We start from the raw sequence: 19,281 nt of genomic DNA, 5'->3' as shown, positions 1-19,281 counted from the left end.
CGATAAGCATTCAATGACTAAACAAATTATTTATTGTAATGGATTTTTATTTTTTTTTGAATGCGTAATGGATTTAATATACATTGATCTAACTGTTTCTAATGAAAAATTATGAAATGTTTATGTTTATTTATTTTAAAAAAATGTTTGAGAATCTCCTGTTCCCTTTCTCGTACATATTTTGTCTTTTTTTTTTAAATATTGATCCCGATCTCAAAATGGGCCTTGATCTGTTTGAATTGGGCTGAAAATTCTTAGATCCAGTACTTAGATCACCCAAAAACAATTATTAATTAATTAAAAAGAAAAACGAAATTATCAATTAATTAAAAAGAAAAACGAAATGCATAAACAAGAAGACGGATAAGCGAAAAAACTGTTTGTGAAATTGTATCGTTTCTTCATTTCCTCGCAACTTGCAGTTGAATTGTTGAATTATCTGTAATTTGGGATTAGGGTTTTGAAGACATGAGGCCAATAAGGCTTCCGGAACCGCCAACGCAAACGATGGGTGTGCCGGAGATCTTTGCAGCCGGTGCTTACAGCGTCATCAGACGGGCCGTGGTTATCGGCAACGGTTACCCGGGTTCTGAGAATCAATGCGTTGGGTTGGTTCGGGCGCTTGGGCTATCCGATAAGCATGTCCTATATGTGAGTTCATTTTTAGATCTTTGTTTCATAGGAAAATAATCATATTATTTTGCATGAAGAAATTTTTTTTTCTAGTTTTTATTAATTGCTATTGACGTTGTGTTTTTGTAAGAATTTAGAGAAGTTGCTCTGTACATGTAAAGTTGTTGCTGAAAATTATTTTAAAATGTGCGAACTAAGGAAATATGAGTAAATGAGGTGGAATATTTGGGTGTGGGGAACTTGGTTTGATTAAGGGGGCAAGGAAGCTGGCGTAATTACTGCTGCATTCTCAGTTTAATGATGATAGGGTTATGTGGTCGAGAGATATAGATGGGTGTGGAGGATTGAAGGTATTGGTTGATGAATAACTATGGGGGTAAAGGGAGCGCTCTGGAGTATAATTGTCTAAGACCATTGTGTAATGGGTGGGAAAAAATTTTGTGGTTAAAATTTTCTAGTAGTACTAATATTTTCTGGATTTTTCTGGATGATTAAATGATTAATGGTTTTGTTTCCATTCCCTAGTGTGCAATGAGACAGTGTTCTTATTTGGTGAGATTGGGTGTGAAAGTGTTCATGATGCTCATCATTGTTGTTTACAAGTAACAGTTGCCAACTAACCATGCATGCTGGTTAAAGAGGGAATATAGTGTTGGGATTTTTCCATTGCAATTAAATAGAAAACTGTTATTATTTTGTTAATTTGTGGCTTTACCACAGATTAAGAAGAGAAAATATCATTTATCAATTGAACTTGGATTTTAGGGCTATATGTTGATGTTAATAGGTTTTACTCAATGATATGAGGGATTGTTTGAAGTGAAAAATTTGTTGTTTATGGTTATCTAATGCTTGAAATAGTTGGACAGTTTGTAGAAGCTTGTAGCAGTAGGGAAAAAGAAGAAAAGAACTAGTTCCTAAGCTAGAAAGAAGCTGATCACCACTTTGAGAGAGCTTCAAAAGCTTGTAAAACTCTTGCTTATTTATGGATTTTCAATTGATAGTGTACTAGGTTGTCAGTACCTAGTAGGATCGTAATTGCTGATTCTGGTAGAAAAGAATGTCTGGTTTAGGATAAAAACTCTCTGTGATACTTATTGCAACACAATTATAAAAATAATTTAAAAATCATCGTAGCCCCATGGACCACCCTCAATCATATCCATAAAATTATGAAAATTACTAAGTTTTCCTGATGCATAAAACTTGTCAGAAGTTGAGAAAAATGAACCAGCAGCATATTAACCTGAAGGATAGATAAAATGCTGAAGTGACTAAGTTATCAAAGTATCATTCCAAATCAAAGCTTGGGTGTTAGAATTGGTCTTATTTTCTCTCTTATAATTTGTCGAAGGTTGATGCAGATTTCACAGGGTAATTTTGTCATTTAGTGGCCAAATATTCTTTCCTAGCTCTAATTTAATTAATTGTCTCTGTGTTTGATTTTGTGGTTGTTTTTATCTTATACTGATATGATGTGCAGCGAGTTACAAGGCCAAGGGGAGGAATAAATGAGTGGCTCCATTGGCTCCCAGTATCTGTCCACAAGAAGTTAGAATATGTCATTAGGCAAATTTTTGGTTACTCACGTCTTTTGTCAGCAGCCCGAGGGGAGAAACCTGTCTGTCACCCTTTGGAAAATGGTGGTAATGTAGGTTTGTCATCTGTACTTGAGGCTGATGTGCGGCAGATTGTGACTATGGCCCGCGAAACTTATGAAAAGTATGCTTTTTCTTTTTTTCTATTTTTTATTACTGAAATTATTTATCTGTGCAGTTAGGAAGTGTGTCAAGGTAGACTTATGGTTGAAACCAATTTTAGATTTACTGGAGCTAAGAAATTTAGAATAGTAGTACTCCAATTTTCTGGTTGGTTTGGTCCTGGTTTTGTTATCAGTATCGAAATTTATAGATTGACCCTCCCTTCTGCAAAGTCTTTTGTTAAAAGCTAGCAAAGAAGAAGGATTGAGAGACCTACCGTTAAAATATGGGGCACTTTATGAGTCTTCGCTTGCAAACGCTAATGTTGATAACTGAATACAGGGTGTTCTGAAATGCAGTTCTTCCCAAAATTATTCTGAGAATACTCGGCCAAGCCAATATATATATATATATGTATTCTTTTTTCCCCTTCTTAGGCAAGCAGAAAACATTTTGGAAATGTACCATGGCAGTTAAGAAAATTCGGACCCATAGTTTCTTCAGTGCACTCTTCCATTCCCGATTCAAATTTACCCTCACGTATTTGGCACATGGTTAAATAGTTGTTAAGGCTGCCTAACTTCATCAAAGATTTCTGATTCTCTGTGAATAAAATGCTTCTCGCAGTATCTTTTGTCTTTCACTTGTTCTTTTTGGCAAATTTTGACTCTTGATGCTTTAGTATTGTGATGCTTGTTTTTGAACTGGCATCATCCATCTTCTTGTATATTCCAATGGATATTGAATTAGTTTTGCCATGCTAAATTGTGCACTTTATCACATTGGATTGGTATAATCCAATGTACATTGTAAAGATGCTTCTATGTTTGGCTGCACAATAATAATGATTTCTATTAAATTTTTCAGGGATGGCCCTTTACTGGTAGTTGCATCTGGTAGAGATACCATTTCTATTGCAAGCTCTATAAAACGTTTAGCATCTGACAATGTCTTTGTTGTTCAGGTTTGCCACTGGACCTTATTATTGTTCTAGTTTTGTACTTGATTGGCTTCTTGGAATAATTTGCTGTAAATGCTGTAGTTTTGAGATGTTTGTCTAAGGTAAATATAGTTTTATGCATGGTGTCTATTAATTGACTATTTTCAATTAATCTTAATTAGTCTTCCAGAAAAGAAAGTATAAATAGTGAAAATAAGAAAGTAAATTAACTAAATTGGAATATAAGTACATTATTACTTTGGAATAAGTAATGCATCAATTTGAATAGCTTAATAAAGTCAGTGTTTTCAATTCTATCGACATGACTTAAGTTTTGTTTCATTTATTCTTTTTGCAGATACAACATCCAAGGGTACATTTAAACAGGTTTGACTTGGTGATTACCCCCCGACATGATTATTATCCTTTGACTCCTGAAGGACAAGAGAAGATTCCTCAATTTCTTCGCAGATGGATAACTCCATGTGAACCTCCTGATGGGCATGTGGTATGTTATATGAATTATATTGGCCCATAGGTCTGCTTTAATGAGAAACTCTAGCCTTATGGAATATTATTTTCTTTTCTTTCTGAAACTGAAGATTGTGATCCATCTTGCAGACTTGCTTTTGCTTCTCTTCTTTTCAATCTAAATCTTCTCTAAACGTAGGTCCTCACAACTGGAGCTTTGCATCAAATTGATTCTGCTGCACTTCGCAGTGCAGCTAGCGCATGGCATGAGGAGTTTGCGCCTCTGCCAAAGCCTTTAGTTGTGGTTAACGTCGGCGGGCCTACGGGTACTTTCTGTGATGCTTGTTCTTTAGTGTTTTGCATACCAACTTGTACTTGCTCTGAAATTCAATTAGCTACATTCTATATGGTACATCATACCACGTCATATTCAAATTTAAGTTTTATATGGATGTCTGAGTTCTGCAGAGCATTTGAAATATTATTTGGGTTTGTTATCCATCTTAGTTATGGATGTGAGTATGAGGAGGGTGTGTGTGTTGTTTATATGATCCAATACCAAAATTCTTCACAGGCTGCTGTCGATATGGTTCGGACCTTGCTAAGCAGTTAACGGCACACCTTCTCAATGTGTTGGTGAGCTGTGGAAGCATCAGAATATCTTTTTCAATGAGAACACCTGAAAAGGTCTTACAACAACTGCTAATTTGTCATTGATTTGTTTTAGAAATTAGAACTAGTACTTTTTATCTTATACTGATTATCATCTCAACAGGTATCAAAGATCATCATCAAGGAACTCGGAAATAATCCAAAAGTGCACATCTGGGATGGCGAAGGTATCTTCAAATCTCAATTGATTTTGAAGTTTTATTTGTGATCAAAGATGGCAAACCTGGAAGTATGTTGTATGATTACTTCATGTGATGTTCTGCAGAACCAAATCCACATCTGGGGCATTTAGCTTGGGCAGATGCTTTTGTTGTTACAGCAGATTCAATCAGTCTGATAAGTGAAGCTTGCAGCACAGGGTATTCACAAGGAAATCTTACTCCTGTTTTGATAACAATTTGAAAACTAGTTCATGTTTCCAATGCCTTTCTTACAGGAAACCAGTGTATGTTGTGGGAGCTGAGCGTTGTACATGGAAGTTCACGGATTTTCACAAGTCTTTGAGGGAGCGAGGAGTGGTTCGACCTTTTACAGGTTCTGAGGACGTAAGTAAAATACATTTTGCAAAGTTTAAGTAATTTGCAGCCTTACTTTCTCTCTCAAAAATTGTTCTACTATCTTTAGCCTGAGCAATTAATTATGTCGTTAAGTTAGCTCTCTGTGTTTATAAGCCCCATGCCAGTTCTGTTACTCAAATGGAAATTGCTATTGCTCCTTAGCTGCAGTGTTTAATTTACCAGGCTAATTTTGTCTCAGTCGCTTCACTACATATAATTATACATGTATACACGTACAGCCAAGGTTCTCTTAATTCTATTTATAGGGAAGAAGATCTACTGAAAAGGATGGTAGATAGGTTTCCCAAAAGGCCAGAAAAAGTTGTCTAGTGTACTTAACCTGCACCTTTTTTTTGTGCAATACATATGGATATAAATACAATTTTTAACATGTCAAAAAACAATGATGTGTCATTAAATATCAAGTTAAAATTTGTTATAGCTTCAGCGTTCAGTTTTTACTGACCTCAGTTTCCTTTTCTTAGCGCTCCCAACCGTTCCTAACCCTTCATTTTTCTGTTCATGCCGAGTAAAACACTTTCTCTATCGTGTATCGGTGCCTCTTTTTGTTCATTAATTATCACTTGGGACTCCTCTTGAAATCATCTGTGTCTAAGTCCTTATCTTTTGGCACCTTAGTCTGCTCGATTTTTACGCTAGGAATTGATTAGCTGATTGTGAGTTTAGTACTCAACAATTGCAGAACAAGTATAAGATGTAATCAAGCTTCTTTTCCATGTATTTTAGTAGTTACGTTTGTTTATATTTTTCAGATGTCAGACAGCTGGAGCTATCCTCCCCTAAATGACACTGCAGAAGCGGCTAGTCGAGTTCATGAAGCACTGGCAGAGCGTGGATGGAAACTGCGACCATAGGAGGATATCTGTGAATAACTTGTGTCATAAGCACATTGGAATAACTCTCTTTGAAAGTAGTAGTTTTTGCAAAATTGTTTTGATCACCAGCATGTATAGGAACAACACCATCTGCAAGAGTTGATGGTCAATACACGTTATTCTTTACCCTTGGGGGTTTCCTATATACGCAGAATAAAAGGCTAGCTTCGTAGTGCGGCTTGTATAAAGGAAGAGGGGCAGGCATATTTTTTGCGGCTGTACCGAAAGCCCATTTAAGGTTGGGTTTGACAGTGTTTTATATTGTGCTCAAAATACATTTTGTAAATGAATTTGTTCACACAATTGAGTTTGATTACACACTTGAAGATCAAGTCTGATACTGATCAAATGAAAGAGTGAATGAGATGTGATTCTAGAGTTCTTACTTTCTTGACTATGTAAATAGACAACATATTCATGAAGTGGAGATGATAAAGTGCTCTTTCTTTCAGTCCACAAAAATAAGACGTTGAGATTCAGAGCTTTGACTTTTCAAATAATGACAATGCAACCCGAACTCTGTTTCGTGTCCACGAGCGAAACCAACCTTAAATTTGGATGAGTGACCATAAAATCGGGCATGTTGACGACTAGTCAATCTTCAAATTTTTGTATTAGGTGTGAGTTATTTAGGCACAACATAAGCCATGATCTTTGACTAAATGAAAGTAATAACAAATCTTAATCTCTCTGTTTTTTTGTCGTGTCCTGAATTTTTATGAAGTGGATGAAGTTGGCACTCAACGACTCCTACATAACTAAACTGTGCAATAACCTAACTTCCCATGATAATTCTGAAGTGCAATCAAAGCTAACCCATTATGCAACATTCTAAATTTCTCTCTTTTCCCTATATAAAACACACCCATCATACTATTCCGTATCCAGCTCAATCTCCTTAAGCAACAAGCAGATTGAAAAACTCCTTAGCTCCTCTTCATCTCTATTACAGCATAATAATTCCTAATGGAGTCGGCCCACGCAATCGACATGCCCGAATCAAAGAAGGCTAATGGTAGCGGCAAAGGAAAGGCTGCTGTCGGAGCTCCTGCAGCTGCCGTGGCCACAACAAAAGCCACACCACACCCAAGAGGAGGATGGAAGAAAGGTGTCGCGATCTTCGACTTCGTTTTGAGACTCGCTGCCATTGGTGCAGCTCTTGGTGCCACTGCTACAATGGGCACTGCTGATGAGATTCTCCCTTTCTTCACTCAGTTCTTCCAGTTCGAAGCTCAATATGATGATTTCGAAGTTTTCATGTATGTATCGATATTCATTTATTTCATCTTATAAAACTCATATTTGTTGGAATAAATTAGTGTGCATTTTCAAATGAAAATTTTTGCCCCATGCAGGTTTTTTGTCATTGCAAATGGACTAGTGAGTGCATACCTTGTACTCTCCTTACCTTTCTCTATACTCTGCATTGTTCGCCCTCATGCTGTTGGACCAAGGCTGCTCCTCCTCATTGGTGACACAGTATGCTCAATTTACTGACATCAACATAATTTTTTTTTTTTCATTTATCATTCATATTCACAATGTGTAGGTGCTGAATATGATTAATTAATTATTAATGTACCTGCAGGTGATGATGGCACTTACAATAGGTGCCGCAGCAGCTGCTGCTTCCGTTGTGTATTTGGCTCATAGTGGAAATCCAAACGCAAACTGGCTACCTATTTGTCAGCAGTTTGGTGACTTCTGCCAGAGCACTAGTTCTGCTGTGGTGGCATCCCTCATAGCAGCAGCTCTGCTCCTGATCCTGATTGTGCTCTCTGCTTTCGCTCTTCGAAGAAGAACTTAATACTAAGGAATCTGGCTTGTTTTCTCAGTGCATATGATTTGGACTCTGTTATATTCAATCAACTTGTGTGGTCTTGGGACCAAGAAAGGAAAAAAAAAAAAAATTGTGAAGAATGTTAGTGTTCTGTGGGTTGCATTGCGTTGCACCATTGTAATTAGTGTTTCTTTCAGTAATGGAATTGCTTGTGTACTTGTTGCCTCTCTGCCCTGCCCTGCTCTTCAATATCTAATTTTCGTATTTGCAATGTCTATACATACATGAAAAATTGAAAAAAAATATGCTGTGGATACGAATATGAAATTAGAAACAATCCACCATTGTGGTAACCTCTTCAAAGTCTTGCTTTTTTAAATCATCAAATTGAAAATATTATTGATATCTTGAACTCAATATATGAACCCTGAGGGCCTTTCAGGTGGGCCAGCAACTCACATCTCTTTCCATGGGGGCTGGGTTTTATGATGAACCCTTTTTTTTTTTGTTCACATTAGGTTTCTTTTTTTTTTATTTGTAAGGTTGCTATAGATAATTATGAATTAATTTTAATTTACTCTTAATACATTGATTATCTTTAAAATACCCTTAAAAAAACCATTAACACGCTTTCTATTTGCCGTCATCTTGTAAATGAAAATGAGAGTAAATTAAAATTTTTATATTTTCAATAAGGTAAAATAATTGAAGTTTATCACCTTATAATAATTGGAAGAATTTTGAAGACAATTAATTTATTAGGAGGTAAAGTGAAATTAACCCGGTAAGTGATCACTTTTTGTTGTTAAAGTAGAGCTATTTGTTCATAAGTATCCTTTTGGCGTTGCTTGCATAAATTTTAGAGATAATAACAGTAATCGGAGGGTAATAACGTAATTTGAACGAGCTCAGCTAAGGGAAGTAAGGAATCGATCTCGGAGGCTAACATGAAGCAACACAGACAACAAAGTCACTGGTAGCGTGTGTCCACGCCACCACGGTCCATCTAAAAAGGAAATTTTTTTTTTTTAAAAAGGACTTTTTAATTCAATCTGACATCGCACGTGTAGAAGCCACGTGTTACTATCACACTGGAAGTGTCCACGTATGATGTCTGTGGAAGACTCGCCGTCGCTTTGGGGGTGAATTCCACGTCAGCCACAGGCCGTGCCTCACCGTTAAAAGGCAGCCTTTCATTCCTTTTATGCTTTTTCTTCCCTACTGTCTCCTTTGCAATCAAGTTATTATCTTCTCTCTTCTTCTTCTTCATCTTCTTCATCTTCGGTCCTAAAAATAAAAAGAAAAATTAAAAAAAAGCCCTAAAAAACCAAAATCGGCTTCTGCAGATCGCAGCATCTCGGCCTCAAGCTTTCTTTCTCTGATTCTCTCCTTCTGTATCTCCGCGTTTCTCTTAGGTGAGTCGCTTGACTCGTTACCTAGTCAACTCTAGGGTTTTCGATTTGTATTTTCTTTTTTAAGGGTTACGGTGATTGGTGATAGATGATGATTCTTTATTTTTGCTTTTTTATGTAATAATTTGATTTGGTTGTAGTTCTGCCGGGTTACTCTTTGTTTGGTTATTGAGAAATGGTGGGAAATTAATCTAAAGAATAGAGAAGAAAGTAGACATTTTGGAGTCGTTCTTTTTTGGCTTTTGAAAGAATAAGAGAATCTCAGCAAAAAGGATGTCGTCAATTTGTTGAATATGGTAGATTCTATTGGATATTTTTGTTTGTTCAGAAAGTAATTTTTTTTAATCTTTCGTAATGCTTCTTTTCAAGGTTATGAATTACTTAAACATGTTTTAGTATACCGTTAACCCTAATTTGAAAGAGTAGTTAAAAGATTTTAGTTTGCTTGATTTTCCTGCCTTTTCTTGGGAACTGAAAATGAAGTAGTAGGGATTAGGTGCACAAAGCTATGATTCTTTTGTTTATTTTTTGAGGAAATGGGTATTCTTGATTGCAGCTTGGCTTTTTGAAGGCGAATTTCTTTCAGACTCTTCTTTTCGGGTAAAATTCGAGTACTTAAAAAAGAGGGTTTTATTGTTTAAAGTTGGAGGTCTGGGTCTCATGAGAATTGTTAGGGGAATGCAGAGATTGTTTCGTGAGGAGCTGAACAAGATCGCGCTGCTGAGCTGGAAAGAATCCTTCAGCCAAGGAATTGGCGTCACCGTGCCCAAGGCTAGAACTCGCGATAAACCCATGAATACTATGGTTTTTAGTCTCTAAGTGAGGGTTTCTTAAAGGAGATTCGGTCAAGGGTTGGAAATTTGAAGCTAACAAATACAGAATTCCAATGACTCGGATTTTGGTTCAGAGAGGTTCTGCTGGGGGTTCTTCTTCTTCAAACCCTAGTCGTTCTGGATCCTCATCAGCTCGGGCAGAGCCACAGGTTGGTACTTCTTCTCAGGTTATTTCATCCGTGAAAGATGAGGAAATTGGAGAGCAAGTGCAGGAACAAGTTGTCGTGGATGAGCTGCTGGATTATTGTGGGAGTACTGGTAATAAGGCACTGAAAAGTGATGATCTTGTGGTGGAAAGCAGCAATAATGATCTGAATGAAAGTTCAAATGCTGCAGCTGTTGGTAGTGAAAAATTGGGTAATGAGGAGAATATTGGTTCTGGGGAATCAATGAAGGGTTTGGGTGAATTGAGGATTTCGGAGAGGGTGGTAGTTGAGAGTGAAGGTTCAAGTGGTGACTCACCGCCTATTAGCAGTGGAAGTCCTCAGCCGCCTCCTCCACCTGTTCCACCTCCAAAACCTTTGGCAGCAAACTCAAGTTCAAGGAGATCAGTCTCAGGAAGTCCAAATGCCGCAAGGAGTGGGTCCTCTAGAAGAGCGGTTGCCTGGCCTGTTGTTACCACGAGGACTTCACCATCCGGGTCAAGGCCTTCTTCTCCTAGGTCTCATGGTGAAAATGAAGGGTATAACAGTGCTGATGAGCAGAGTCCTTGCTTTGCATCCTCTTATGACGACTTGGTAAATTTCTGCCACTATTTAGTTAAATGAATGCGGCACATGTGTACTACTGTGATTCATTGAATAATTATTTTTCTTGATTCAACAGCTTACAATAATTATTTTTCTTGAATAATTATGGTTCACGTTGGTGGGATGATGCCTTTGATGTTTATTTTCCAGTTCTCTATCTATATTTTTAAAGTTACATTGGTGGGTGATGCTTTTAATTTACTGCTATGTTTCTTTGTGACCATGTTGGATTGATTTCAGGAACGAGAACGTCAATTTGAGATTGATATCAGGCGGGTGAAAGGTTTTGAAGTCAAAAGGATGATGGAGGATGGAAATTGTCTATTTCGTGCTGTTGCAGATCAAGTGTATGGGGACTCTGAATTGTATGATTTGGCCAGACAGATGTGCATAGACTATATGGTAATTTTACTTCTTTCATTATTTTTCTTCAATATGCATTGTTATAGAATACTGATGCACTAGAAGATTTAGTATTTCCTAAGAATTTGGAGGAGGCATTCTGTGGTTCCAATTCATGCTTTCTTGGCATGGTATCTACAATTGTTAATGGTCAACTTAATTGTCTGCACTTTAGGCTATATTGGCCTTGTTTTGTCCTTGCTGTTGAATGTTTGTGCAAAGTTTATTTTTATGTTTCTGGGTTGCTCCTGCCTTTTCCAAGAAGTAAATAAGAGAGTAATGGGAGATCTACCTCAACTAAGAAACAGTGCCAAAGGAATAATATCATTGTCTTAAATATCATTTCACAACTCATGAGATTATCACATTGATTATTTGATTTTCAATAGGGAAGCTGTTGGATTTTATGAGAATGGAGAAAGGAATCTGGTCAACTTGGTCAACTTTGATTTGTATGTGGTGTTTTGTATGGGACATATGAAGTTGTATTATTTAGGCTACAAGCTAGTGATTGCTAGAGGGGAGGTGTCAGTTAAGATGCCTCAAACGGAGTATTATCTTGGTGGAATGTGGTCCTAATGTTTTGATTTGCAGTTGAAAATGTTAGTATTCCCTCTTCTACACAATTCTCCTGTTTCTTATTCAGTACTTGAATCATAAGTTACAGAAGGCCCCTGAGTGAGAAGTGAGGATGTGAACAAGGCTTTGGGACTGGATTTGGGTATTTGTGCTATATGATATTTTCTTTCAAATTATTAATGAATTTCTGGCATGTACAGCATCATATTTGGTACTTGTAATGGAAACTGTTATGACTGCTTAAATTTATATTGCACATGGGATGAAAGCAAAGATTTTTCATGTTGCTCTTGTAAATGGGTGTAGTAGCTGGTGATATGATTCAGAACTTTTCTGTCGAAAGAAACTGATTAGAAAAGTTGTCACTTTAACAAGCTTGAACAATACATCCTAGTTAAAGAACATAAAAAGGATTATAGGAGCAGGAAGGAGAGATTATTAGTAAAAAGTGAAAATAACTAAAATATGATCAGCTTATGAAGTGCTTATATATCATCCAAGTGAGTGTCTTTTCTTTTTTGTTTTTTCGTTTTTCTTTTCCTTTTGATTTTGATTTTGATTTTGGTTGAAAATGCAAAGACAAATGTATTTGGTGATGGTGGACATTTGCTGACAAGGTGACAATGAGTTTACACCATTCACAAGAATTACTATTATATTATGGAGCAGTTTTGGAATTGACACGAAGCAGATGGTCAAAATAATTCTCATGCACTTATAGCTTGTTTACTTTATTTCTTCCTTCCCATGGTGGTAATTTGAAAACGGAAGTGGTCGATAGAATAGCTCTGGCCTTGTTAGATGAATTCAACCATAATAATTGACAGTAGTGCTACTTCATGATGTTATCTGGCTTCAAGACAATTTGGAATCACCTGTATTCATGGGCACGGGTGTGTCTATCTAGAACAGGGGTATTTGGAATTAGGGATGTCAAATGAACCTGTATTCATGGGCACGGGTGTGTCTATCTAGAACAGGGGTATTTGAGAGATTGAAACTCAAGTGTTAGTTTAGTGTGGTTGACGTTGCATTGCGCACAGTATTTTGAGAGTTGATGAACACACCTTTATATATTTCAGTTTTTTGAATTTTGCTTTTGCGGTTCTTGAAAGTCATCTGGTGCATTTGATCTTGTAGACCTATCTTGAAGTGTGGTCACCATGCGTGTGCGTGTGCGTGTGCCAATTTCTCTATTTCATATCAGTCTTTATGTTTGCTGCTCTGTTTGCAATTATGTTTTGTCTATGGATGATATTGTTGTACGGTATTCGTGTCTAATTGTCTTTGTGCTTTCAGGAGCGAGAGAGGGATCACTTTTCTCAATTTATAACCGAAGGTTTCACATCTTACTGTAAGAGGAAAAGAAGAGATAAGGTATGCAAAGCTGTAATCTGAGTTAGCTGTTCACTCGTTGAGTTTGTTGGTTTTAAATGGAAATTTTATAACGATACTTTTGTTCATTATAAATCTCATTTTCTCCTTAACTTACCTCATGTAAATTTGCCTCCATAAGTGTGTTCATTGGTAATTTGAACATATTGTCAACATAACCTCATTAAGTAATTTGAAATTACTTAATTGAATTTGAGAGACATCAAGTGGTGTAACACACATATATTATAATACATTCACTACCTTTAGGAATCTTAATTATTGTACTAATATTCAGCTGTAATTGTCACATTATATTAGTCATTGATGTTTACTAATTCTTTCTTGAATAATAATCTCATCATTTCATGATAAACATTAATAATTAAGTTAATGTTGCAGTTACCGATGAGTTATCACATTAGTTATCATTAAAACATTGAGATAATAATTGGGATTTCTAACATTATTCTAATACATTAATATTGACAAATTTAAAAAATAAAAGGGATTAATTGTGAATAGGTAAAATATGATTATAATAAATCTAATTTGGGGTCTAAATGACATAAAGGAAAAACAAAAAAAAAGTAGTGAAATTGAAAGAAATTCATGATGGATCTGGAGTAGATATAAATCTTAATTTTTATTATGGATTTAGATATGGAGCAGAGTAGGCCCATATCTGCCCCCATTGCCATCGGCTGTTCAACTCTTTCACTCTCTCTCGGCTATGTCATCAAACACTTCATTTACAAAAGAGAGAGCTCACAGAAAAACCTGAGGGCTAGTGCTCGGGGCAGAGCCCAAAACGACTATAAAAAATGTCGCAGAACGGAAAATTGATGCCTAATCTGGACCAGCAGAGCACAAAACTCCTAAACCTGACAGTTCTTCAGCTAATCGATCCATTCATTGAGGAAATCCTCATCACGGCCGCTCATGTCACCTTCTACGAGTTCAACATCGATCTCAGCCAATGGAGTCGTAAGGATGTTGAAGGATCTCTCTTCGTCGTCAAAAGGTCAATAAAATTAGATTCTTTTCTCTCTTATGCTTTCCATTTTTTCATTTGATATTCGGTGTTTTGGAGATTGTATTACATATGAAGTTGGTGAAATTATTATTTTTTCAATTTTCAGGAACACACAGCCTCGATTTCAGTTTGTTGTGATGAATCGACGTAATACAGGTTGGTTTATCGTTGCTTCTATTTCAGTTTTGATTATTTGTACGTGAACTAGTTTTAATTTCAGTGATGAATCACTTTATCACAGTTCTAGCTAATTATTGAGGTTTTAGAACGAAGAAAATAATGTACCTAACCGAAAATATTTATATGCCAATATTACAGAGGCTAAAGTATTTGCAATGTTGTTGTCTAGCGTTAAATATTGGTCGTTTTATGACCATCAGGAGAGGGGGTTGGTACAATTATTTAGATATCGTGTGTCTATCTTGTTTACAACTTGTGTTATATTTCATGTCTTGTTGTGCTTATCAGTTGTTGATATGTTTTAGTTATATCTCCTAACCTTCATGTCTTTTTGCATATGTTTTTGCACTGATAAGCTTCAATATCTTGGATATGTGCAGATAATTTAGTGGAAAATCTTTTGGGAGATTTTGAGTTTGAAGTTCAGGTTCCGTATTTGTTATATCGGAATGCATCCCAAGAAGTAAATGGGATTTGGTTCGACAATGCTCGTGAATGTGAAGAGGTAGCAAATCTTTTTAGCAGGTATTGTTGTTTTACTGGTTTTACTACTGTAGTAGTTTAAGTGTATTATTATGTTTTACATGTTAATAATTGACACATAGAGAATAGTTTAGAATCTTAACCAAACTTGGAAATGGGTTTCAAATAATAGAGTATGGCTATTACATGTTGCTTCTGCTGAGGCCTCATGAACCTGGTTTTAGTTATTGTTTTCCTGAATTGTGTATTGGAATTATTATTCTTGGGATCTGGCTTGTACAGATTTCTTTTTTGCCTTGTGTGGCATCTTTGAAGTTTGGTTAATAAAACTTGTTTAATGCTATTATATCTCCTCCTTGCATGCTTTTTATTTTGAGATGTGCAGTGCCAAGTGCAAAGGAGTTATTTTTGTATAGAAACTGACTATTTTATACCAGAGTCGTTCTGTGCCCCTTAAGATTGGAAAAAGAACAGGTTGCCTTTCCTTTACATTTAGGAGATAGGAGAACAAAACAACCTGGGGAGTTGGTGACGAAGCCTTCAATTTTTTTTCATCATGCAAGGGTGGACCAAAGATTCTATAGATGATATCTGGAGTCCTCGGTGTTCTCATATTAGGTTTTTATGGTTTCATTGTTCTTCAGATTCGTCTGAAAATGTGCATCTCACAAAGACATGATTGTTTTATTTGTTGACTTGCATGTGGTAAAAGTCAATTTTCTTCCCGTAAAAAAATGGAACACAAGAAGATTCTTTGAGGTTCTATATTTGTAAATTTTTCAATTTGGTATGGACTATAGGTTGTACAGTCAATGAGAATTTAAATTGGTTTTTTAGGAGTGGGGGCTGAGGTGGTGTGGGAAGAAATCTTTATATTGTATTAGTCTATCGGAGCAACAAGTTCAGAAGTATGGTTAGAATGCGGAATTTCGTTGAGAAATCTAAAGAAGCAATGGAGGTATTACTGGCTCGTAGGTTGAATATGCTGACTAGATCAGAATCATTGGTTGATTGGAATGGCGCCCATGTGATAAATAAGGAGTTTTAAGAAGCATGCCATTTGCACTAATTAATACTGTCAGACATGTGATTCCATGAACGTGATGATGATCATCAGTTACATTTAGTTAGTGATGGTGGTTTTCACGTGTTTTAACAAACATGGTAGTAGCAATTTATGAATATTCATTACAAAGTGGCTTGTGTTTGGAAAGCAAACAATATGACTATTTTGAGTGGCTTGCGTGTCTACATAAGTTTTTGCTGTGGCTGCTAAGTTATTGAAGTTTGACCACACAATTCTTATCCATTTTGTCATTTTTGTTTGGAGGGATTTGATGATTTTCAGTGGGACAGTAAGGTATAGAGAGTAGTTATCCAAGATATTTATGTCCTGTAGATGATTGTAAATTAGTCTTTCAATACATTCACATCGCCTTTGATTTGTTCTTGTTGCATGCAAAAGCTGTTTGAAAGGCTTTTAATTGAGTGTCTTTATAATTTTTTTGACCTCTATCTATCTGTTTCAAATTTGATACAAAGTTGGCTTCTCACTATTGATGTTTCTTGTGTTAGTAAAGTGATTGCATTTGCACTTTCCTAGTTGCACCAACATTTCGCGATTTGGGAATTTAAATGATGAATTCTTAATAATTCACTTGGTGTTAAGCTTTTCAATTGTTTTACGGCTAGAAAATATTGAGATTGAGAAGAAAAACATCTCCTGATATGGCTGTTGTACATTTTTTTTTTTTAAACTTTCGTTCTTTTTTTAATTATTTTATAATTTGCTAAAGAGTTGTTTGAGAATCTCTACAGGGATAATGGTATTTTCAGTTTTACAGAACTTGATAGTAAATGATCATGTACAACTTCTTTTATTTATTTTTTATATTTGACATTCACTATTTGACCTAATTGATATCTTGGTCCTTGTATATTATCTTTAGGCTTTCCAATTATCTTCCAACACTGCTTGAAATGGAAGAGTTCTCCATGGATTACATTGATTCATTGAATAGGAAAGATCTAAACGAGAACTTTTTAAACAAAAACTATTAATTAATGGCTTTCTTTACCAGGCTGTGATCCTTCATTTTCGTGGCTTAATATGTAAAATGTAACTAACATAGGTACAAGGAGGGCTACAGGAACCGGATGGTTGACCATGCTATTCACCCAGTCATTGATTGAAGGTGCAGTAGATACTTAATCTTAATTAATGTTGAATTTACTTGTGAATGTTCTTTTGCAAGACTTAATTGTGTTTTTACCAGGATATTGAAGGCTAAAATAGGAGTATATGGGGTGTTGCTAGCTATTGCTTTTTAAGGTCTGTATTATCATGAGTTGTCTTTTCTAATTAGTTCTTGATTTGACACTAAATAAGTCTTGCACTAGTTAATTAATAAAATGAGATATAATAATAATATAATCTGTATTTTTTTCTCTATCCCAATAATAATGTAGTCTTTATATGATAGTTCTGTAGACGTGGGCAATGAAGAAAGGTTAGAAAAGTTGCCTAATGGTGGTTGAAAGGGGGGAAAAATGTGGCTGCTAGGTCGATTTGCACATTGTCATCCATTGGAGAACATAAGTTGAGTAGGCGCTATTTATTGACAACTCATTGGTTTTTTTTTTTTGGGGGCCCCCCCGGGGGGGGGGGGGGGATAAGATGTTGACAACCCATAGATGGCTATTTTAGCTCTAAAAAAGATCAAATAGATGATGCTGGAAAGTTCCAAGTCAAAACAAGAAAAAGGGAAAAGAAATTTCAATGGAGGTTCAAAGCAATAGATATTTTCTTGGCAGGAGATCTTGTAAGTCACCTATCTGGAAAAATGCCCCAAGTCTCCTTCTTCCTTCATGATTGTAAGGTTTGGTTGCAGCTCCTGGTTTCTGACTCGAGTTTTCCTAATTGGGTTGGAAGGTATCTGGATTAATCCTCCTAACATATCTCCTGATGCAACATAGTTGTAAAACAGTTGTATTCTCTTCCATTTAGAATGGCTGTATCATACTCTTATTGGTGCCTAGTATTGTTGAGTTCATAAGAGTGATTTTTACTATTGTATAGTTGCTAGCAGTTGAGGCAAACTAATTCTTGTTACAAGCATGTTTATGGGAGGACCCTGGATGTGATGCTATCTTTACACATACATAAATTACAACTGCCATTTATCAATTTTTAATTTTTCTATTGTAAAATTGTTATTAACGTTGTTTATTTGGTTTCCAAATGCAGGATTCTGAATGCATATTCCAAGGTGCCTCAAAAGTCGAAAGTTGCCACATCTAAAAGGTAATGGTAGCTCAATTTATATTTCACAAGTTGTATATTATTTTTAGCCCCCAAGAAGGTATTATGCTCTTTATCATATATTTTATTTGCACAAATTTTTTATTTGTAGCCTCTCATCTGTTTAAGTAAGAAGTCTGCCATCTTACATTGCTATTACCAGTTTTGATATGTAGTGGCAAACAATTTTTCTTTCTTTTTAGTTGTATAATGGTCTTAATTTTATAGCTAATTTATGTATGACTAAAAAAAAAGTCTTCGAGCATGTGATGTAGTTCAAAAGGCACTGATATATGTTTGTGGACAGCATCACATTCTTAGTTATGGTAGTGCTTGAACCATAAATATGCCCAAGTTACTCTTTCCTTGCACTTGAAAGAGTGTTTTGTTTGGGGATTTGTGTTTGGTTGCTGGTAGTCCTGTTTGAATATCCAAGTAAATAGACAATAGATACCATGCAAGCTCGCCTTACTCGTAGGCACAGTGCATGCTGAACAAGAGGCAATTTCTATGGATCCTAAAGAGGTAATAAATTCAGAAGTACACACACTAAAAAACACCACCTCCAAATTGCAAAATATTTTAACCCTTCACCTGCTCACTTCCTATAGAATAGCATCATACCAGGCCCTTGCCCTTCTCTTTCCTCTGCACTTAACGGGAGAATAGCTTTCTCTACTCTAGCAAAATCTCGAGGAACTGCACAATGATGAGCAATTTCGAATAAGAGGAGTTAGAGAAGAGAGAGAAAAAATTATTTGCATTGCACTCGAGGATTCAGCTTTGATTTCATTTTATTTTCGTGTTTAGCTAAGGTGAAATCATCTTCCATAAGGGTCCACTCATCATTTTCCCTAACCTCTTATATCATCTAATTATTACTTAAATTGGTCATCAAGTTCCTTTTATGTTAAACTGCAGTGAGTTTGAGGAACTGGAAGCTGTTCCAACTATGGCAGTTATGGATGGTCCTCTAGAGTCAACTCCCTCAAATGCTGTTGATGTTCCTGAAGATCCTGCTTTTGTGAACTTCTTCAGTGTATGTTTTCTTTGAAATAATATGTTTCTACATAAGTATGCAACATTACCACAAAAATGCAGCAAGTCATATACTATTTTCATATGTTATCACTTCATTTTTGTGTGAGGTTCAACTTCTATGAAGTCCTTGTATATGACATCTGTCCTTATCATTGCAGACAGCTTTGACTGTGGGGAATACTTCTAATGCAGCAATCTCTGCACAACCTTACCAGTCCAATACAACTATTTCTTTACCTTCT

At 35.9% G+C, this 19,281-nt stretch overlaps 4 protein-coding genes across 5 annotated transcripts in view; all 4 read left to right on the top strand.

The window, feature by feature from the left end:
* Nucleotides 1–331: 331 nt before the first annotated feature.
* On the top strand, nt 332–6,195 carry LOC18033710 (mitochondrial fission protein ELM1). The gene is made up of 10 exons (XM_006424129.2): nt 332–651; nt 2,117–2,355; nt 3,201–3,297; nt 3,632–3,781; nt 3,944–4,070; nt 4,319–4,431; nt 4,520–4,583; nt 4,682–4,775; nt 4,853–4,961; nt 5,747–6,195. Exons 1-10 carry the CDS (start codon nt 469–471, stop codon nt 5,846–5,848), a joined length of 1,278 nt encoding a protein of 425 aa, XP_006424192.1. The 5' UTR covers nt 332–468; the 3' UTR covers nt 5,849–6,195.
* Nucleotides 6,196–6,739: 544 nt separating this feature from the next.
* Nucleotides 6,740–7,765, top strand: LOC18034935 (casparian strip membrane protein 2). The gene is made up of 3 exons (XM_006424128.2): nt 6,740–7,128; nt 7,225–7,348; nt 7,458–7,765. Exons 1-3 carry the CDS (start codon nt 6,836–6,838, stop codon nt 7,674–7,676), a joined length of 636 nt encoding a protein of 211 aa, XP_006424191.1. The 5' UTR covers nt 6,740–6,835; the 3' UTR covers nt 7,677–7,765.
* Nucleotides 7,766–8,694: 929 nt separating this feature from the next.
* LOC18035048 (OTU domain-containing protein 5) lies at nt 8,695–13,037 on the top strand. Of its 2 annotated transcripts, XM_024179165.1 has the most exons (5): nt 8,695–9,064; nt 9,618–9,661; nt 9,746–10,631; nt 10,884–11,045; nt 12,924–13,037. In XM_024179165.1, exons 3-5 carry the CDS (start codon nt 9,948–9,950, stop codon nt 13,020–13,022), a joined length of 945 nt encoding a protein of 314 aa, XP_024034933.1. In that variant the 5' UTR covers nt 8,695–9,064; nt 9,618–9,661; nt 9,746–9,947; the 3' UTR covers nt 13,023–13,037. The 2 variants fall into 2 exon arrangements, with proteins under 2 accessions (XP_024034933.1, XP_006424190.2); XM_006424127.2 differs by having other exon boundaries at nt 9,618–10,631.
* A 669-nt stretch (nt 13,038–13,706) lies between these two features.
* LOC18033597 (mRNA-decapping enzyme-like protein) overlaps nt 13,707–19,281 on the top strand; it is a 6,620-nt gene continuing 1,045 nt past the window's right edge. The window contains exons 1-6 of the mRNA XM_006424126.2: nt 13,707–14,022; nt 14,141–14,190; nt 14,595–14,739; nt 17,945–18,001; nt 18,920–19,037; nt 19,198–19,281. The exon at nt 19,198–19,281 is cut by the window's right edge and continues 378 nt beyond it. Of these exons, the coding sequence (XP_006424189.2) occupies nt 13,823–14,022; nt 14,141–14,190; nt 14,595–14,739; nt 17,945–18,001; nt 18,920–19,037; nt 19,198–19,281 (654 nt within the window). The 5' untranslated portion in view covers nt 13,707–13,822. The remainder of the gene's footprint in view (nt 14,023–14,140; nt 14,191–14,594; nt 14,740–17,944; nt 18,002–18,919; nt 19,038–19,197) is intronic.

Source organism: Citrus clementina, unplaced genomic scaffold (genome assembly GCF_000493195.1).
Source record: "Citrus clementina cultivar Clemenules unplaced genomic scaffold, Citrus_clementina_v1.0 scaffold_8, whole genome shotgun sequence".
NCBI classification, from domain to species: Eukaryota; Viridiplantae; Streptophyta; class Magnoliopsida; order Sapindales; family Rutaceae; genus Citrus; species Citrus x clementina.
Note: the sequence above shows the minus strand (reverse complement) of the source record. Positions and strands in the feature narration are given on the sequence as shown.